General features: G+C 45.1%; 1 protein-coding gene and 1 long non-coding RNA gene across 2 annotated transcripts in view; one reads left to right on the forward strand and one right to left on the reverse strand.

Moving 5' to 3' along the window:
* The window catches only part of LOC144774545 (rab11 family-interacting protein 4A-like), a 100,435-nt gene that overhangs the window by 16,496 nt on the left and 62,698 nt on the right, over positions 1 to 21,241 (forward strand). The window contains exons 2-3 of the mRNA XM_078659187.1: positions 5,168 to 5,307; positions 5,549 to 5,662. Coding sequence (XP_078515313.1) covers positions 5,168 to 5,307; positions 5,549 to 5,662 — 254 coding nt within the window. The remainder of the gene's footprint in view (positions 1 to 5,167; positions 5,308 to 5,548; positions 5,663 to 21,241) is intronic.
* On the reverse strand, positions 8,014 to 9,323 carry LOC144774534 (uncharacterized). The gene is made up of 3 exons (XR_013600337.1): positions 9,209 to 9,323; positions 8,789 to 9,104; positions 8,014 to 8,317 (listed from the first exon to the last, which is right to left on the reverse strand). It is a non-coding gene; the product is annotated as an uncharacterized LOC144774534 (long non-coding RNA).

The following is a 21,241-nucleotide window of genomic DNA, read 5'->3' on the forward strand; positions in this document are numbered from 1 at the left end:
TAGAGGCTCCGTCCAACTGCCACTTTGGCTTTCACTTTTGTGTCTAAGGCCTTTTGTCTAGTGAAAAGATATCATGTACACCATAATTAGTGTAGAGTAGTGAGTGCAGAGTAGTGAGTGCAGAGTGGTGGGTGCGCAGAGTGGTGGGTGCGCAGAGTGGTGGGTGCGCAGAGTGGTGGGTGCGCAGAGTGGTGGGTGCGCAGAGTGGTGGGTGCGCAGAGTGGTGGGTGCGCAGAGTGGTGGGTGCGCATGCGAGTGCAGAGTGCGCATGCGAGTGCAGAGTGCGCATGCGAGTGCAGAGTGCGCATGCGAGTGCAGAGTGCGCATGCGAGTGCGCATGCGAGTGCAGAGTGCGCAGAGTGCGTATGCGAGTGCAGAGTGCGTATGCGAGTGCGTATGCGAGTGCAGAGTGAGTATGCGAGTGCAGAGTGCGCATGCGAGTGCAGAGTGAGTATGCGAGTGCAGAGTGCGCATGCGAGTGCGCATGCGAGTGCGCATGCGAGTGCAGAGTGCGCATGCGAGTGCAGAGTGCGCATGCGAGTGCAGAGTGTGCAGAGTGCGCAGAGTGTGCAGAGTGCGCAGAGTGTGCAGAGTGCGCATGCGAGTGCAGAGTGTGCATGCGAGTGCGCAGAGTGCGCATGCGAGTGCAGAGTGAGTATGCGAGTGCAGAGTATGCAAGTAAAGCGAGTGCAGAGTGCGTATGCGAGTGCAGAGTGCGTATGCGAGTGCAGAGTGCGTATGCGAGTGCAGAGTGAGTGTGTAGAGTGGTGAGTGCCGAGTGCCTGTTCCAGAGAGAGCAGGGTATGCTTGTGCGCTTACATGGTGCACTGACACACAGGAGCTAAAACAAAGAACAGCTGAACATGTGGGAGCTTCATTGAGGCAGCCGGCCCTCTGTGAAGGGAGCAGCAAGGCGGGGATGCCTCAACCAATCAAGCGCAGCTACTCACAACCTACTGTACGATTACAACACAGGCCGAAGGACAGAGCTAGGTCTTTTCGCATTACGCAGGGTGAGCAGTGTGTGAGCGTGTAGGGTGAGCAGTGTGTGAGCATGCAGGGTGCACCTCCACAAAACTCACGCTATATACGGCTGAAAAATAGCACTAGGCGAGGGTAATGAAATTCAACAGTACTGCGAAAGCATGACTTACATTACAAACAAAGTCTTGCAGTTGCCCATTGGAAATGACAATGCCATTTATTTAACAATTAAGCTATTGGCAATGTAAATGACAATGCCATTTATTTCTGATTTAAAGAAATGTCATGAGCAATGCCAATAGCTCTACCTTTAATGATGCCGAGACCATTGCATTGTAAATGCTTGTTTATTATTGGAAGCCAATGGAGGTTCTTCAGATGAGAGGACGTGTGTTCTCAGGGGAAGATTGAGAAGCATCCGGGCTGTGGAGGTCTGTACCACCTGAAGTCAGCTAAAGAGGTACCCTGGGAGACCTAGGCAGAGAGCATTTCCGTAATCCAATTTTGAAGTAATTAATGCGTGGATTACAGCTTTTTGGAATACTCTATGTAAATGACAATGCCTTTTTTATGTTTTAAAAACCAAAACATAAATAAAAGGCATTGTCATTTACAATGCCAATAGCTGAAACTCGTGTAAATGCGAGACCTATTGCATTGCAAATGCTTGTTTTTTTCAACGTCCCTGCTGCAAAAGTATTTGTAGTTTCGAAGGGAAACTAATAAGGCAGCAAAACATAGCCATACCACTAAATGGCGTCAGGAGCTGGAGCTGCTCTCTCTCATACATTGTATGGTATGTGGATTACGCTCGTAGGCCACGTGCTAGGAGATGGCCAATTAGGGCCGTTTCTACCATTAGGCAAGACTAGGCAGCTGCCTAGGGCGGCAAAAGAGCTAAGGTGGCAAAAGGGGGAAAGCATTTTTAATTTGTGCATGCATACAATGCCCACCGGAACAGTCTGCATTCATTTCACAGAAGTAGCAGGTGAAATTCTTTACGTATGTTATCCTTCTTTTCTTTTTTATAATTTCAGTATTGTAAAGAAATCATAGGGAACCCATTTCATTACCTTTAAAAGCAGTATAATAATGTCACCATTCTCGTGAAGACACATGGAAAAGAGTACACGCATGAGTGAACGTAAAACAAGTAAGAAAAGCTACAAATATATTGTATTTGAAATAATATCAATAAGTTTGCAAGGAACACTTTGCAGTGCTCCAAGTGACAAATGGGAAAGTACCTAGAAAGAAAAATGTGGTGAAGTGGAGATAAAGGGAGCCGTCGGGAATAACAAAGCGGAAAGGAGCACAACATACAGCACAATAAGCTCTTTCTTAAAGTGTCAAACAGAATTTCCTCAAAGAATCCATGTCATAGAACACTGCAACTTATTGGGAGACTCAATCTGTATGAGCAGCAAGGAATCGGGGCCTAGATTCACAAAAAGTCATTCAGAGAAGGGCTGCATCATAAAAAGTTGTACTGCACTATGCAACTTTTTTGCCTCTTGATCAGGCAGCAGCATTCGTATGTGAATGCAAGTGCACCTGCTTGTACACGCTGCGCAGCGCACCCTAGCATAGTGTTGTGTGAGTGGGCCGGCGGTACCACTGTGTGGGTCCCCAGGGCAGTCAATCTTGTAGCGCGGGAAAGCGCTACCAATAACGGCCCTGGGCATAATGTTTGGCCAGTCTCCGAGCGGTGCTTTATGCAACAGCCAATGACGGTGACTACGTCTCTCTCTCGGCACGCGGGGAATGGACTGTTTGTGTCGGCTACTCTGGTGCCTAGGAAATAAAATAACCCTGTCAGGTAATTGTTTTATAATTCACAAATTTCATTTGTTTTTAAGCAGTGCAAAGAGGTGGCTAATAGCACGTCACACATCATAAAATATATGGTGCTAAGAGGCTTATTTTTTCCATCACGTCAATCTGAAATTCATTTTTTAAAAGACCAAATCCTACGCACACACTCTATTAAATTCTAACAGCAAATGGCGTACTTGTCAATTCACACGGTATGATCATTAAGGAATAATATCCACTTCTTCTTTATAGAGCAATATATTCTTTTTATTGCTCCAGTTATACCACGCCAGCCGACACGTGTTTCATCAGAGTACAAGTCACTCTGACTCTTCAGGGCTTTCTTGTTATAATGGCGTGTGTTGTCGTTCCACTTGACCGGTGATAATTCCAACCCGGTAAGGGTATCTTTAAATGTTTGAATGGAGTGTACACCTTCTCCTGCACCATCTTAAGGCAAAAACAAAGTTGTTAAAGCTCTATGCGCCGTAAATTGGCGTGTACTAGGAACAGGAACCGTCTGTATTTAAAAACATATGGATACTGCAAATATTGCTGCTTCCGGGTTCTGCAATGTATCGGGTGGTTCTGCCGATAAAGTATCAAAAAAGTCCGGATTGATCCAGGACCTCCTGCCTCTGACAGCCGCGAGTCTGGCGTCTCTATGTGATGGCGATTCCGACGGAATCGCCATCACATAGAGACGGACTTTGTTTTTGCCTTAAGAAGATGCAGGAGAAGGTGTACACTCCACTCAAACATTTAAAGATACCCTTACCGGGTTGGAATTATCACCGGTCAAGTGGAACTACAACACACGCCATTATAACAAGAAAGCCCTTAAGAGTCAGAGTGACTTGTACTCTGATGAAACACGTGTCGGCTGGCGTGGTATAACTGGAGCAATAAAAAGAATATATTGCTCTATAAAGAAGAAGTGGATATTATTCCTTAATGATCATACCGTGTGAATTGACACGTACGCCATTTGCTGTTAGAATTTAATAGAGTGTGTGCGTAGGATTTGGTCTTTCATTGCTTAAGTGTTGTGATACAACACCTTTTTGGAGGGGTTTAGAGGGTCCCCCCTCACCTATAGCACCACGGCCTGCAACAGGAGCAGCCTGATAGGCAGTCAGTAAACACAGCAGAGCGCAAGTATTCCCTGTAGAGTTTCAAATAAACCCTGTGTCTTTGGAGAACTGAAATTCATTTTTTGTTTTTTCACCCAAAAATACAGGTTCCCGTCTTATTATGGTCTAGAAATAGTGAAAAAAAGACGACTAGCCATAATTTATTTTCTAACCTACAATAAAAACAAGTTCACATTGTGCTCTGCCTCTTGCGCTTTAGCTTTTGGGGTTGTTTGTCAAGATTTATGCGGCGAGACATATCAGCGGTGGCTAAATCTCAAGCGTGTGATGCTTGACCTGCGTGAATAAAATGATATAGCGAGACTCTCCAATCCACCTGGTTCTAGAGTCAGTTTGGCAGCTCTATATGATTTACCACTCAAATGTACCCTGGCAACTATTTTACCGGGCTGTGACGTTCTACAGCTACATTTGCGCTCTATACTCCCTCTTACAAAACATACATCACTAATTAAATTGTACCTCGGGCTTAGCTAATAGGTCAATATTACTCAACACAGAGGCACTCCTTTTTAACACCTTCGCTGCGGTGGCTATTCCGCCGCAGCGCTAAGGGGGCGGGGCAGGCGCATGCTGGTGACGGAACCGCCCCTTCACCAGCCGCGGTTGAGCTGTGCTCATGATGGAGCGGTTCCGTCATGGCCCCGCCCGCTCAATGGAACGCCCAGCGCAGGCGCTGAATCCGCGCCGCGCAGGCGTGGTGAGCGGGCAATGACGGAACCGCTCCGTCATCAGCACAGCGCCACCGCAGCTGATGACGGAGTGGTTCCGTCATCAGCATCGAAGGAGTTAACTTGGAAAGATAAAAGGCTGAATAGACTGTGCAAATATTTCAATTTGTGACAAGCTAACTCTGCAGATCTCTGCAGCAAGCGGTTAACCTGCTCAGCTGTTTGGCCATGTGCTCTTTGATTGTTGGTGTTATTTATACTCCGGGCCACTTGAAATTAAGCTGCAGGGGGAACCAAATTATGCGGAGAGTTGGCTAAATTATGCGTCAAAAAAAGGCAAATTATGCGGCATAACGAGGCACATTTTGTTACCCAATGCATTAATTCTTCTAGCCTGGATGACAGTGGGAGAGAATGATGGTAGTAAAAGGGAGGGGCGGCATTTTTTTAATTCTCGCCTAGGGCAGCAAAACACCTAGAAACGGCCCTGTATGCCAATCACATCTCATGATTCACGTCTCCAAATCTTTCCTTTATCTGCAGGTCTCACCTGGAGTTACCCGCAGCCCGGCCGGTGATGGAGAAGAGGCGCAAAGCGGAACGGGGGATTTCGAGAATAAATTCACCTTTGAGCCGCTTGGCAAGGACGTGACGAGCCCCTTGGAGTCCACCCACCTGAACGGGTACAGAGGGAACAGTAGAACTATCATTCACTGGCGTCACGAGGCCTCACACTTCAAACGAGTCTCACTTATTGTATATACTGCATTACACACTTAAATGGAGTCGCTCTTCTTAGACACCAATGCCTGACTTGAGGAGTTTCATATTCTATACCGCTGCCTCATACACATGACTAGAGGTTTATTCATGCCCCATTTGTGGCCATATATGTTAAGTTTGCCTGTTTCTTTCTGCCCGCAGAAGTTTCCAGGCTGTTTGGCCCGAAACATTTGAACTTCCCACTATCCACGAGGACCAGTTTGAGGACTATGGCGAAGTCGAGAGCCCCAGCCTTCACAGGCGCAGCCCTGCTCGGTGAGGAGTCGACGGGATGGGTGTGTTTCTGGCGGGGGCGGGAGGGATGGGCCCTGGGAGGAGGGTTGGCACCTGGCTGTGCAATGACCGGTATTTTAATACCCCGGTCGGTAAAAAAATTAGGCAAATAATCTGAAATCAGTATTTTCCCTTAATCTTTGCATACTTTATTTAAACAGTACATACAAGACGTCGTCATTTTAAAAGGATTTTGGGAACTTTAATGATCCCTGACTGATAATTAACTTAACATAAACAAAAACAAAATGGCAAAAATAAATACTGAGGAATAGGTTCTGTTCAAGTATCGTTTCTGGTCCTTTGCAGAATCTTAAAATGTGAACAAATGGCTGACATCTTTCTCTGGGAAAGGTGGCAGTCCTAAGGGCGGGAGAGTCAAGTACTGCCTTACAGTGACACCTACTGGTCACTGCTGTGAGTGCTGCTGAAATAACAGAAAAAGGAGAAAGGAAAGGCAAGTGATTGCTCTTAGCAGGGACGCCTGCTGGTGTAGGAGCCAGTTTCATCAGATTGTTGGTGGGACCTAAAGTGTGCCATCTGGTACCAGGCAGTGTATAGGAGAGTACCACTAACCTCGATGCCAGGCAAGTCAAAGGGGGGGTTATAAAAGGGGCTGGACGGCGCACCAGCAACAGTACAAAGCATACTTGTCGGGTGCCAAGTGTGTGCCTTCATGCATAATAGAAATGTCCTGTGCCACGAAAAGTCCTAGTTTGGTCCCCGGAATATGGACGACAAGGTGGTCCTCCCTTGCGTGTTCCTGGCTCCCCCTGTAACATCATCAGCTGATCGGACAGATAACATACATGTGTCACTGCGACTGGCATTTGTGATCTGAAGTCACGACATCACCAAGTCACATTGCTGGTGCACTGGAGGGGGGCGCGGGGAGACATTTTAGGGTACGGGAAAAGTGACAAATTGCCCAGGACCCTCTCTGTAGGTGTCTCTCGATACATGTTCAGAGTAGTCCTGTGATTTTCACAGTTCCATAAAGGTGCCTGCTGTGATGGAGATGTATTTGTGATTACGAATATCGAGCAACTTCAAATGCAATGTCCATGTTTTTTATTTTAATTTTGTGTATTACTCCACTAAACACTTACCAATTTGCACTTGCGGTGTCATTTAAAAGTGGGAGGAACAGCCTATTTAGACACTGAACTCTCTACTTAAAATATTGTTGTCGCAGGCAAGAAATATAGATTTAAATGCAAAAAAGAATAGCTTAAAAATTTGCTCAAGTTTCTTTTTGGTGTTATTAACTGGCAGGCAGCAGTCAGTTTGAGATTTTGGCTGCTTGTGCATGTCCCTGGTTCTGAAAATTTAACTTGAAATTGCATTATATTTAGCATCAATGTGCCCTGAATGAACTGAAATGTATTATAAACTAGCTTACCCGTCGCGCATTGCTGCGATCTCAGAAGAAAGGAAATGCAAGGAGACTTGTTATGATAACATTCAATTTACATTGTGTAATTTTTGTTGAAACGTATTCTATTTTAATATGGAAAACATTTCAAAGTGTCGTTTTTAATTCTATTTATTTATTCGAGTGCTTGCGGATACACAATATTTTTTTTTTCCGTCTGGTGCGTACACTAATAAATCAGAATGTTTTCCGACGCGTGAGCTGGCCACATACAGTTGTCCATGTGAGAAGCACAGATTCTCCAAAGCGATTGTCCTTGTGCTTTGTTGATGGTCATTGCAAAAGCGTGTCGCACCGGAAACTGTAAACATTTATCAGTATTCGAAAGATTATGAGGGCCCTGGGGGGCCGATTTTAAAAGAAATTATGCCAGAAACCTTCGCGGGAGTGTACTCAACAACTTCCCAAAGTTTAATGGCGATCGGATGAATGGTGTAGTAATGCATAAAAGGACAAACAGACAGACAGACATACATACTTTCGTTTTTATATATATAGATTTAAAGTTGTTCCAAAAAGGACTCCCGAAACATGTCTTGTTCGGTCCCTTAAAATGGCACTGGCACCTGGATTGGTGGCTAATACAAGTAGGGGCCCCCTAGGACAGATGCAGGGCAGACCAGCAGGGGAAAAAGGACCAAAGACCAAGGGAGATGAGTCTGCCCTATATATTTTAATTAAAGGCTCATGTAGAGTCCAAAAATTTCACTCAACACAACTTTGAGCTCACAATTCAAGGCCGCATAATTTGATTCATCACACAGAAAATAGAAAAATATATCATTTTATTTTCATTTTCAGGATATAAATGTTACTCAAAAGGTATACAAAAACATCATCAAAATATACACAAATGATGATAATTCAATCAACATAGACATAAATAAGACACCCCACATCACCCATTCATCTTTCATTCATCATCACGGAAACATTCCACTAAACTAACATCACACATTCCATCAATCACATCCAGTTAGCACAGTACAAAAACCTCATACACATTGTACACTAATACACTGAGGTTGTCCTGCGGTGTCCTCTCAGCGGCTTGCTGGGGAACCAAGATGGTACTAGCAGGACAGAAGGTAACCACGCCGACGCGCGTTTCAGTGCCAGGCCCGGTCTATGGCCGCACCTTCATCAGGGCATGTATACGATGGGGAACAAAGGGGCAACAAAATATCAGGACAACGGCCACTCTGTGATAAACAGAAAACATAACTTTTAGAATCATACATAGCTAATTATTTCTTGTAAAGGTTATTCGGCAGTAATACATTTTATAAATAATTACATTCAAACAGATTCCACAGTATCAGGTTCATAAGTTCGACTTCTAATAGTCAGCATTTTTTAATGTATGATTCAGAGAGTACATGCAGTGAGCTCAAAGAGTGTAAAACCAAGATACAACACCATAAATATACTATTGGCCTGACATGGCCAATGAGCACAGGAATCCCTTGAAGTGAAATACTCGGTTCATTCATCCACACATCCGTTGGGTCAAAAAGAACATGTGCAGCAGTAAGAGGGAGGGGAGAAGAAGATGTTCACAGTTACAAGACTGCTGTTATCTAATAAGTCACGGGTGCAGTTTAATTCCCAGTAAATATATCATACGTACTCAAAGTTTAGGCTCACCACTGAAAAACCCTCTCAACATTTACCTCAAATACGAGTGGTGCAGGAAACTATCTCACGCACTTCTAAGAATGATGTTTGCGGGAGTCGCGTTCTTCTCAATGAAAGTGCTCCATTCAACAAGGATACACACGATCGACCCAACCTGAGAGGAGCCTCTGCTGAGAAAAAACGTAGTTAAGTGACCATCCTCCCAGTTAGAGGAATATCGGGGGGTCAAGACAAATGGGGAGAGTACACCAATCCTAAACGTGAGACTTGCTTATAAACCGAAAAGAGATAGAGGCAGGAGACAGCTTCGTATGCACAATCTCAAGGCGCAAACTGGATTAATTGGTCGGCCTGAAAAAAGAGAGGAAACATCATGGGCCAGAGTCACACCAAAATTCTAAGTTCAGCTATCCAGTAATTTTACGTGGGGATGACTTCAATTACTGCATATTTACCCTACGGGAATAGTCCGCAAGTGGAAAGTGCTGCTCCTTGTAAGTTGGTTCATGGCTTCGGAGAATAGATAACCGACATAAACGGACATCAGAGCTTCGGGCGCTTTGAGGCTCTAAGGATAACATAAAAGAAATAACAAGCTCAAGAATGGCTAAAGCTGGTCGAAGGATTCATAACTACTTCTAAAGCCACCCCCGCTCGATTTCAATTTCGGGCATGGCGGCAATCCCAGGGCGGTTAAATCACCCCTACGTTTAAAACATGGAGAGTAGCGAAACCCAAGACTCGGGTAGATTACAGAAGCCCAACACTAAGCGAACGTAGCTCTTTTTTTTGGGGGGGGGGATAAAATATCCCCAGAGGGCGTGATGGGGGCTCAGGGTGGCAGTGGGCTTACCTCGAACATGAAAGGCTCCTATCTTGTTTCAAAACAGTCCATCCGGGCGTGAACGCAAAAGTTCAGCTGTTCGCAGAACTCTAGTCCAAATTCCAGCGGTTTAAAAAGGGAGAGGACACACCCACTCTCCCATTCAGGGTGGCACCAGATTTACGGTCGGCAGGGGAGAAAGCCTGGAGCGGGCGCACCAGATCGCCCAAAAGAATCAGGAGCGGGATACATAATCAGACAGTGTAGAACCCGATCTGGCTAAAAAAACGCCGGAGGAGAACGGTGAACAAACCAGATGTTTTTCTCCTTTCTAAGAACAGCAGGGGTACCGCTCGGTTCACATCGAGAGCCTAAATAATTTCTGCTAAAAATAGTCGACCCTCAAACAGAGATCTGATTGAACAGAAAATACAAACGGGGTAATGAGTGATAAGAAAGAAACACACAGGCAACGGACACGTGTAAAATAACAAAAGGGATCTTGGGGTAAAATAATAATAATAAATGCGGGGGGTATAAGAAGATCAAACCAGCATGTATCGGCACAAGACGGGTCATGGAGTGCCAGTATACCAGCAGGCTTAAAACCTGATCAAATTGCGGAGTCTCTATAAAATTGCGTTCTCCCATGGGCACCAATCGTTCAAACCTGAGTTCACAGCGTCCAAGAAGAAGATCCAATACACCTCCCGTTTTTTTCTCAGTGAGGTTGCATCCTTGCCTGGGACATTGCGGACCTTTTCCAGAATCAACCACTTCAAATCCACCTCAGAGTGTTTGGCCATTATCCAATGGGCCACAAGTGGAGCCCCACTTTTCTGATTGCGGATATTCGATTTGTGTTCGCCGATTCGAATTTGGCACTCACGCCCCGTTTCACCAACATAAGGTCGCCCGCATGGGCATATGATGACATAAATTATGTTGGTGGTCCGGCAGTTGCTCATGTTCTTTAGTTCGACATTGCGTTTACCGATACTCAAGGTGTTACCTGTGAGAGCATGTGGACATGCTTGGCATGTCCCACAGCGATGGCTACCTTCAATTGGTGGTAGTCCGAATACACCAGTCTGCTTAGGTTCTCTTAAATTCTGTACGGGACCCTGCACCAAATAGTTACGAAGGTTTTTGTTGCGACGAAACTCAAAAATAGGTTTAGTTATTTGGTTTCCAGGGTCGTTGGTGTTCAGGATATGCCAGTGGGAATTAACCACTAGTCGCAGTTTGTTATCGATCATCGAGTGCTTGGTATTACACACCAAACGCTCTTGTTTTTCATTGTTTTGCTTCTGAAACATGCTGTTCCTATCGAAGTACCTCGCACGTTTGAAGGAGTCTCGAATGAGACGGTGCGGGTATCCTCGTAGAGCTAATTTTGCCTTCAAAATGCCTGCTTGAGACAGAAAATCTCTGATTTGAGAACAATTTCTCCTTAGTCTAAGGAATTGGCTGAAGGGGATCGAGTCACGCTGGCTACGTGGGTGAAAACTCCCGTATTCGAGCAGTGTGTTCTTTGCGGTGGGCTTAGTATATAGAGACACATATAGTTGTTTTTCAGAATGTTTTACCCACACGTCGAGAAACTCAACTTTTTCATAGCTTATGTTGGCAGTGAAACGAATATTCACATCAGCCGAGTTAATCCAACATGAATTCGTTCAGCGTCGCCTGGTCGCCGCTCCAGATGAAGAAAATATCGTCGATGAAGCGCACCCAGGCTCACACCTTCTCATAAAATGGGGTCATCTCGTTATGGATGTTCATCTCTTCAAAATGGCCTATGTAAAGACAAGCTACGCTGGGGGCACAAGAGGCCCCCATGCTTACACCCTTCACATGATGGAAATATTGCTGGTTAAACTCAAAGTAGTTCTCACCCAACACGATTTTAAGAAACTCCAGGATCACAGAAGCATTGGGGAGATTCACCTGCCGGATCAGGATTTCCTCAAGAACAAGTAAGGCCCCTTCCTGGGGAATATTGGAATACAAAGATTCCACATCCATAGTAACCAGGAGTTCAGTGTTGGAGTCAAAAGGCAGCTTTTCGATCTTAGAGATAAAGTCGCCGGTGTCTCTGACGTAAGACCTGAGCTTGCATACTAGCGGTTTCAAGAATTGATCAATGTACTTAGACAATGGTTCCGTGGCTGAACCAATGGTGGAAACAATCGGGCGCATAGGTGGATCAGTTCGATCTTTATGGACTTTAGGAAGACCATATATAATGGGCATCCTAGTGAAGGTGGGAGTGAGGTATTCTGCTTCTTTGGTACAAATGAAACCTCCCTCTACCGCTTGATATGTAACAATCTAGGCAATCATAAGAAACACAAATCAATGTCAAAAAATAGTAGTATCAAGGAAATTAAGCTACAACAATATAATAAAATTCCAGTATTTTATTGAAAATTAAACAGAAAATAATTTTTCAAGACCTAAAAAATTCAAGTTAAAAATTCTACCATTAGAGAATTGACATACTAATGAAGACATTATACATATTAAAACATTCTTTTTGTTAAACAACAAGTTAGAGGGGAATGAGTGGCAAATTGGTACTCTACGCGCATAGAGTACCAATGATTTTCTGTTTATTTTTCAATAAAATACTGGAATTTTATTATATTGTTGTAGCTTAATTTCCTTGATACTACTATTTTTTGACATTGATTTGTGTTTTTTATGATTGCCTAGATTGTTACATATCAAGCATTATTAATCCCTGGTCTAGGAATCTGATTCTTGTTGAATACAGGGGGTCCTTGTTGCATATACACTAAACCTCCCTCTACCGCCTCAGTCACTTGATGGAGAATACGTCTTTTCAGGGCTTCCTCTGGGCATCTCATGATAGGATTGTAGTGATGGTAGTGAGTGTCCGAGGACAGAAGGTTATTCATTTTTTCTACATATGAGGTGGTTTTGAACACAACAATCCCCCCGCCTTTATCGCAAGCCTTGATCGTCAATTCGGGGTTGTCGCGCAGTTGTTTGAGGGCCCAATTCTCTTCCGCAGGTAGATTATAGCCTGGGGAGGGAACAAACTTCAGTAAATTGTTCAATTTGTTCATCACCACCTTCTCAAATACCCCAACCTCGGGTCCAAGGACATCAAGGCTCGGTGTAAAGTCAGATGGAGGTTTTAAACCAGATGTATTTTCAGAATCCACCAAGGTAGGTCTGGACAGGAAAAACTTCTTCAGGCGAATCTTCCTGAAGAATGCATGAATATCTTTAACAAGTTTAAATCGATCTAATTTGGTAGAGGGGACAAATGAGAGGCCGTGGGATAAGAGGGCCAAGGACTCGTTGGAAATGCTGGAATCAGATAGATTAAATACTGGAATATTTTCACCTCCTCCAGTATTGCGTGTTCCGGGTCTGAATATACCTCTGAGGACGGCCCGGGCCTTGCTGAAACTGGGTCCGATTTCTCGGTCTGGGATTGCCTCAGTGGTTAGATAAAAAATGATCCTGGCCATTGGATCTGTCAAACGACTCAGAGTGCTGTTGGAAACCAGTGTTGTAATTAGGGTCGTAGTTAGAACCATTATCACCATCTGAATCAGTTGTGTCGGAAAAGGTTTGCACTCTTCTGTTCCCACCTCTCAGGTTTCCTTGGTAGCGGTCTCCTCCCTCTGTATTGGTGTAAAAGTGGGGGGTCAGGTAGGGATATGCCTTTTCCTTCAAGAAGAGTCTTACATCTTTCCTGAACTTCTCCATTTTCCTTTTTAAGAGATATTCAGCGAAGGAGTCGACCTCTAGGCTAATTTCCTCTAGTTTCTTAAGACCAAGATCAACCGGGTTTTCTTTCTTAGGTTTTTCCTCCAACTCTTCAATTTCCTTTGCCAAAGTGGCCAGGACTTCACGTGTTGTTTCTACAATGAGCATCATATAGTCTCTGGAGCACCTGTTTGATATTAATGCACATTTTTCTAGAAAGTGGCGCAGTTCAATAAATAAACCGGGTATATTCCTAATTCTAAGACCGAAAGGGATCTTTCGGACCTTTAAATAGTCCAGCATGAATTTCGCGTGGGCCTCTGTTCGGAGGGATTTCTTTTTTAGGTTGAACAACTTATCCCACTCACCTTCAATTGCTTTGGACCGGGTGAATCGACTGCCTGTTCCCTCAGTCGCACCAATCATCCGTGCGAAATCTTCATCACTAAAACCAAAGGTTTTTATACTTTCCATATTTGCACAATCCCTCAGTTAATCAGATCTCCAGAAAGAGAGGGGACAGACACTAAATGTTCCACGATCCAAAATGAATACATCTGTGTGGAAAAATAAACTGAGACCCAACTTAAAACACACTTCAAATACTCCACTCAAGCACACAGACAAGGGTTCCTAGCACATTGGTGGATTGGTGGCACAGGTCTGTCACTCTTCTGATTGGTTGCATATTTGAGCTGTGGTTCTCCTTGGATGGCACGTTTTGTCACTCTGTCACTACCGACTTCTATCCAGTAGGCAACGCACTGTCCACTGTCCACTAGCAGTGGTGAGAGGAAAGGGGAGCAGGAGGAGGAAGATGATGAGCAGGAGAAATGGGAGGACAAAGAAGATGAGCAGGAGAAATGGGAGGAGGAGGGGGAAGAACAGTAGGAGATAAACAAAAGCTTGCAGCAGAGGTGTTGCACACAGAACAAAGTGAAGGAATAACAACTTGTTTTGGCTCTAGCCATAATCAGAATGAGATGCCTTGGAATGAAAAAATAAAACATCAACTACAAACCGGAGTGGGAGGAAGATGTAAAAAAAAAAAAAAAAGAACACTGGTACATGAATGCAGTGAGCTGCCTTAATGTAGGAATAAAGAACGTATTGAGAAGCTTGACTGTGCAACTAGACTGCACGCGCACAGGGCACCACACCATCGCTGGACTTTAGGTGGACCATTTCCACAGGCCTTGTCCCATTACCTGGCCTCTTGACAACTGTTCTTCACTACCCACATGCCGCCATGAGCGACAGTGACAACACCATGGACAAGGGCCGAAGCAGCACTCCGTGACAAGGAGCTGAGCAAATCCGCGGACTCCGCCCCAAAGGTACCACCCAACAAGTGGAGACTCAGTTCCCAAAGCACCCATCCACCAGGTAGGTGGAGCAGCAGGAAACCCCCCTACCTCCATTCAGCTGGCTCTCCAACCCACCAAGAGCAGTGCTAAGATGGCATATATGGCTGGACACGCTGAAAGGGTATTTTAAGACTCCGAAAGAAATCCGCAGTGGTGTAAAAAGATCCCTGCAGCTGCACTGCGCAGATGAAGAAATATTCAAACCGTACTAAACCTTGACCAACACAGGGAGCAAAGACGATGATATCACTGTGGCAAAAAGGGAGGCCTGAGCCAACCCACAGTAGAACCCGGTCTATGAGTAGTTCAAACTACGACAAGCGAAAATGCATGAAAACCAATCCATCAAACGGTTCTATGCACAACTGCACAATCCGATCGGCATCCTCACGAAGGACAACGTGCTAGGGCACTACTGATCCAAGGGTGCAGGTCCTTGAGCTATAGTGGCTGATACATCGAAAACCAGGGATGTCATTGGATGAGGCAGGTCACGTGAGCTGTCCAACGCGCGAGTGGTACGCATGCCATCAGCCCAGCCCAAAGCCTCTCTCAAGGAACAGAGGCGGAGCGCCCTCCTGATAAGGCAGAATATATTGAGGTGCCTAACAAGGCCATAAGGAGGGGGCACCACATCTCCCCCACAATTAATAACCTACTCCACGACCTGATCAGGACTCTGGTTTTCTAAATTAGACCTAAAAGCAGGCTACTAACAGCTTCAACTAGATGAAGGAATTAATTACATAATGACATTTTCCACGCACATGGGCATGTGGAGAAAACTGAACTGCGGCTGTGTTCCAGAACCTGACCAGAGAACCTCTGTTGTAGTCCTATATTCTTGTCCATGTTAAGGTGATCGCAGTACAGGACCAGAGACCAAGAGGCACACTACAGAGTATCTCTGACTGTGGCCTCACACTACACTGTCAGATGTGTCTTTGTCATGGACAAAATCAACTTCTATGGGTATGTATTTATCCAACATGGCATAAGCATAGATATCCCCCCCCCCCCAATTAGACTGAAGACACCAGGGATGTAAGAACCCTGAAAACACACTGACAGTGAGAAGCTTCCTCAGGGTGACCATCTTCTATGGGAGGTTCCTTCCCTAACGTAGGCACACTAATAGTCACTCAGACCCTTAACAAAGAGACAGTGGCAGCAGAAAACAGAACGGAACACCGCTATACGCGTTGAGCATCAAAGTAAAAAAGCACGGAAAACCTTCAAATCACGTGGAAAATCGAGACCTGGAAAGTCAATAAACAATGATGGCTCTTTGGTGGGTGATGGAACAACTCTGCTTGACACTGAATGCCCTTTTTAATTAAAGGGGATCAAGATCATAATACTCTTGCATCTAAAGGAATATAAAGGAATATATATATTTATTGGAAAAGTTGTGGTACTCAGAAATGGGCAGACAGATAAAAATACTGGTGCCAATTGTCTGATATACTAATCAACTAAAGCCCAGAAGCACACTAATGCCAATAGTGAAGGAAGAAGCCTGCATTGCTCCTTGGCTCATCTTCAGTGCAGATTTCAGTTTTTTTCTTGATTGAAGGCAACTGCATTTGGTTATTGATCCCCACTCCAAATATTCAGCAGTGTTCATTGTGACCATGACTGCCTATAAGCAGGTAACAGAAACAATATTTGTGGCATATGGTGTCTGTAAATAATCAAACTTAGACAATGAACCCTGTCGGAACCTCTTTCAGAGGGCCATGGGGCCGAACCGTGGAGGTTGAGGCCTTTTTACTCCTGATGTCCTAGGGCATGACATATTACGTGATCCTGAACAACTGGATCAAGTACCCCTTCTGTACTTGACTCTCAGGATAGTGCAGTTCCAGCAGTCTACGGCTCAATCCGGGGGATGTCGTAACACGCACTGGCAGGCACAAACTAACTGGAGTTCCTGAGTGCTCAGGTAAGTTGACTGCAGGTGCTGAGTCTCACTCGCGGTCGTGCTCCCGAAGCGAGTGGGGGCTCTCTGCGGCTCCTCCTGCAGGGTAAATGTCCATTGCGTCCTCCCATGGGAGTTGGCTGTGAGGATTCTGTCTTGGGTCCCACGCCTATATGATGGTGCGCAGGTGTTTCTACGGTGTCCTCACTTCTCTGGTGGGGGGTGGCAGAACAGGTCACAATTTTTTTTTGGGGGAATATTTTTATTCGCATTTGAAGATAATACATCACAACTTTCATTAAGTATACATCGTAAATTTTGCACAATATCCTTTCAGCAGAAACAGTTTCAGTTATTTTAAAGTCACAAATATACCTTATTCCAACAGTTGAGGTCAGAGTTCTCACATCATGCATTGTTCCTTTGGGCCTAATCCGAATCTGAACTAGTATCGTCATTATCTTAGGGAGGTTCGCAGATGTTTCCTCTATATGCATTCCATGCCCCCCAAATTGTATTCAATTTTTTGGGACAGCCCCTACCGCGAAACACCGCCCTCTCTGAAATCATGGCTGCATCCATATCATTCTTCCAAGCTGCCAATGTAGGCCTCTCCGTTCCACCCCATCTCTGCGCTATGTTTCTCTTAGCCATCATCATACCCAGTGTCATCCACCCTTGTCCAGAGCGCGTAAGATCATTGGGTTCCCATATATTTAAAAGGCAACGCCTGGGTTCCGGCAGTAAGGAAACTCCCTCTGATTGAGACATAGTTCTCATTACCTGTGTCCAGTAGTCAGCTATTCTGTGGCAGTCCCATATGGTATGGTAAAAGGTCCCTTCCTCACCACAACCCCTCAAGCAGTACGGATGAGCTATCCGTCCTATCTTATGTAAAGTGCTTCTAGTGTAGTAGGAGCGATGTAGTATTCGCAATTGTACTAAACGGAGACGCGAGGGGATGCCTACTTCCTTTCGGGATGCCAGCGCCTCTTGCCCATCTGAGTCCTCAATTTCTCCACAGTCATGAGACCACTTCTCCCTTAATGGTCCTGTTGGGTCGGTTAAATTATTCACCAGCTTACGGTAAATTAGGGAAGTCGCTTTTGATGGCATGTAGTCTGTCAATACCCTGTCCTCTAGTGGGGACGCCTCTGGGACTTCCGAGTCAGGTGTCAGTGCTGTCATTAATGCGTGTCGTATCTGTATATATCTAAACTGTTCTGATGGGGCTAAATCATATTGCTGTCTTAGGGTCTCAAAGGGGAGAACCTCCCCTCTCTGCCACATATCCCCAATCGTAGATATGCCTAAAGCATCCCAACGGTCGAAGCCCCTGGTGTGCCTGAGCTTCCCTAACCACTTTGTGTCCCACAATGGAGTAAGCTGTGTCAATACCCCCTGCCACCCGAACCTTGCCTGCGCTGTATGCCATATTGTGAGCGTGTGTCGCAATGGTCCAAACTTTGTGAGAGATAGTTTTTTTATCGTAAAGAGGGGCCAGTATACTAGACAGTCCCAACTGTTCTCTGTCTGCTTTTAGAGCCGGTTCAGAAGATGTAACCATTGATTGATTACTTTTAATTGTGCCGCCCAGTAATAAAGACATATGTCCGGGAGCGCTATGCCACCATCATACCAGCCTCTTATCAACTTGGCCTGTGCTATACGCGCGGGTTTAGGACCCCATAACAGAACAGACACCTGCGCCGCAATCGCTTTAAAGTACGTGGTGTGTACGGGGTACGGCGTATTTTCCAAAATATATAGAAAGCGGGGCAGTGCCATCATTTTAAAAAGTGCTGCCTTGCCCAGCAGGGTTAGTGGCAGTGATTCCCAGTGTCCTATGTCCCGTTTGAGACGTTCGAGTGGGGGTTGCAAATTGTGTGTGAAGAATTCTGCAGAGCTAGCTGTGATGTGAACCCCTAAGTATTTAAACGTGCTTTTTGCAGTCTCTAATGGACAGCCGTCCGGTAGGTGCGGCGGTGGGCCATGGAGTATGTACATGGTGGATTTAGACCAATTAATAGAGTAACCGGACGCCCGCCCCTAGGCCGTGCAGACATCCAAAAGGGTGATTATAGAATGCCTTGGGGAGGTGAAATACAGCAGGATATCGTCTGCAGACAGGGAGATCCTATCCTCCCAATCATTTGTCCACTTAAGGCCATGAATTGTCGGTTCCCATCTTATCCACAACGCCAGCGGCTCCAAAACTAAGGCAAATAATAGTGGTGACATCGGACAGCCTTGACGCGTGCCCTTGGCTAAGGGGAAATCTGTCGGGGAAATCTGTCGATATATGGCCATTAGCTGCGACATGTGCCATGGGCTTCCTATATAATAGGCGGATCCAGGCACAAAACCGCGGGCCAAGCCCCAAATGGTGCAGCACCGCAAATAGGAATAGCCAATGGACCATGTCAAATGCCATATGCACGTCCAGCGAGAGTTTCACTGCCGGTTCTTGGAGGTATTCCGCACGCGCCATCACCCCATGTAATCTTCTTAAATTGAGTGCTGTGCTTCTGCCGGGCGTAAAGCCTGACTGATCTCTATGTATGAGATTAGATAAATGTGGCGAGAGATGCAGTGCTAACAATTAGGAGAGTATTTGGCCTCGGCATTCATGAGGGAGATGGGCCGATATGATGTACATTGTTCCGCCGGTTTCCCTGGTTTTAGTATAGCTACCATTACAATGGTAGCTGTGCGTTGGTCCGGTGGAAGTTCTCCCGCCTCTAGGCTCTCAACAAACCTATTCAACAGGTGCGGCGCAAGTGAGTCCGACATTCGTTTATATAATTCAATTGGTATGCCGTTGGGTCCCAGTGCCTTGCCCGATTGTAATGCTTTAATAGCCATCATCACCTCATCCGCCGTGAGTACACACTCTAAGGATTGTGTGTCTTCATGAGTTAATTTTGGCATCTTAAGGTCTTTGATGTATGTTGTCAGAACCCCAAGACTCCAAGTGGGGGTAACCGCGCGGAAAAGAGGAAGTTGCAGCGCAGAACGAGCGGAGAGAATTCCCTGGACTGAATTAACTCGAAAACGACACCTTAAGATGGCCGCCAATTCCGAGTTGAGGTTAGCGGTCTAGTTTGCTGGGTTCAATCACAGAGGAATCCAGTTGAGGCGCGCGATGGTGAGGAACTGCGCACTTCACCAGAGTCTTGACCGGAGGAGGAGCGTTTCGTGACAGAACCGCAGATTTATAGTTTTAGAGAATTCCCGAGTGAATTATTTCCCCCTGAAAATCTTAACGCACTTCAGGATAGTCATTGTAAACGATATCGATAATATCTGAGGAGCGAGTCGACAAAGGTTTTACGAAGAGTCCCTTCGAGTCGGAGCGCACAAATTCTAATGCCGAACGGCTTTCGGAAGCTACTCACCTTGCAATACACCGGCAGTTCGCTGAGAGACCGTCGTGACCAGCACAGGTGCACCTGACAGAAGAAGACAACAAAAATTAAGCTAAGTGACAATGAATACAACAAACTTTATTTTGAAAAGAATGTCTATTTAGTTGTAAATAGTTAAAGAGAAAACAAGTACTTACCAAAAGAAGTAGAGTGTTGGACAGACGAGCATCAACCATACGCCTACTAGTGTTCACCCGTAAAATAGAATAAGAAGGATAAGATTAGAGCAATAACTGAAAAAACGAAATAGGAAAAGAAAGAAAAGAAACATAATCCACGTAGACAGGTAAGTTAAGAGACAGAACACACATAATAGTAATTAGTGGTAGGGAGAGTACAGAGTAAGCCTAACCAAATTATATGTGTTTATAGGAAACGGGAGAAATACAGATAAAGGAGATTATCCCGAAAGAACAGGAATTACAGAAGAAAAGAATAGGAAGGAGTTCAAATTAGTGAAGTGAGTAAAAATCAATAGTGAGAAAGATAAGGAAAAGGTTATAACAGTGAATTAAGGTTTGTTTGTGAATTGCAGAAGAAAACTAGTTTGGAACCAGATATCGCTACACTTACTTGTGAGAAGATAGAAGAGAAGCTGGGTTCTGGAAAGTTAATGGTAAGGGAGTAAAACTCAGATTAAACTTAGTATAGAGCTAGAGTAGAATGAGTAGCTAATAATGGTGTTCCTTCCCTTTAGGTTTGCCAACTGTTAGAAGTCTGCGGGGCGGACTACAAGAGGAACCAACCAGGACAGTCTCTTCTCTTTTTGTTATTTTATCCATTTTCCCCCTCCCCCCCCCCCCCAGGTAACAATTCTAGAGACTTGTTTACCAAGCTCTGGGTTGTTGCCTAGGTGGATTCAGGATCTAGCATCTCTGTTCCTGTGTAGTAAAACAATAAAGTGATTCTTAAGTCTGACATATGTCAATGCTTCATCCTCTGAGATTGTAGAATCTGAGGAGTATATTTTCGTGAAATGTTGTGCTACCATGTTTACTATTGTGTGTGGGTCTGTAGTAGGTTGCCCTACCTCCACTGCAAGCTGCACTATCCATCTGTCCATATTCTCCCGTTTGTCTAGCCACGCCAGTAGTTTACCTGCCTTGTCTCCGACGTCATAAATTTTGTATCGTGTGTTTGCCAGTTGTTGTTTGGCTACTTCAGTTAAGTATGCCTTGTGTCGGCGCTGTGCTATCTGTAAG

Source organism: Lissotriton helveticus, chromosome 1_1, assembly GCF_964261635.1.
Source record: "Lissotriton helveticus chromosome 1_1, aLisHel1.1, whole genome shotgun sequence".
NCBI classification, from domain to species: domain Eukaryota; kingdom Metazoa; phylum Chordata; class Amphibia; order Caudata; family Salamandridae; genus Lissotriton; species Lissotriton helveticus.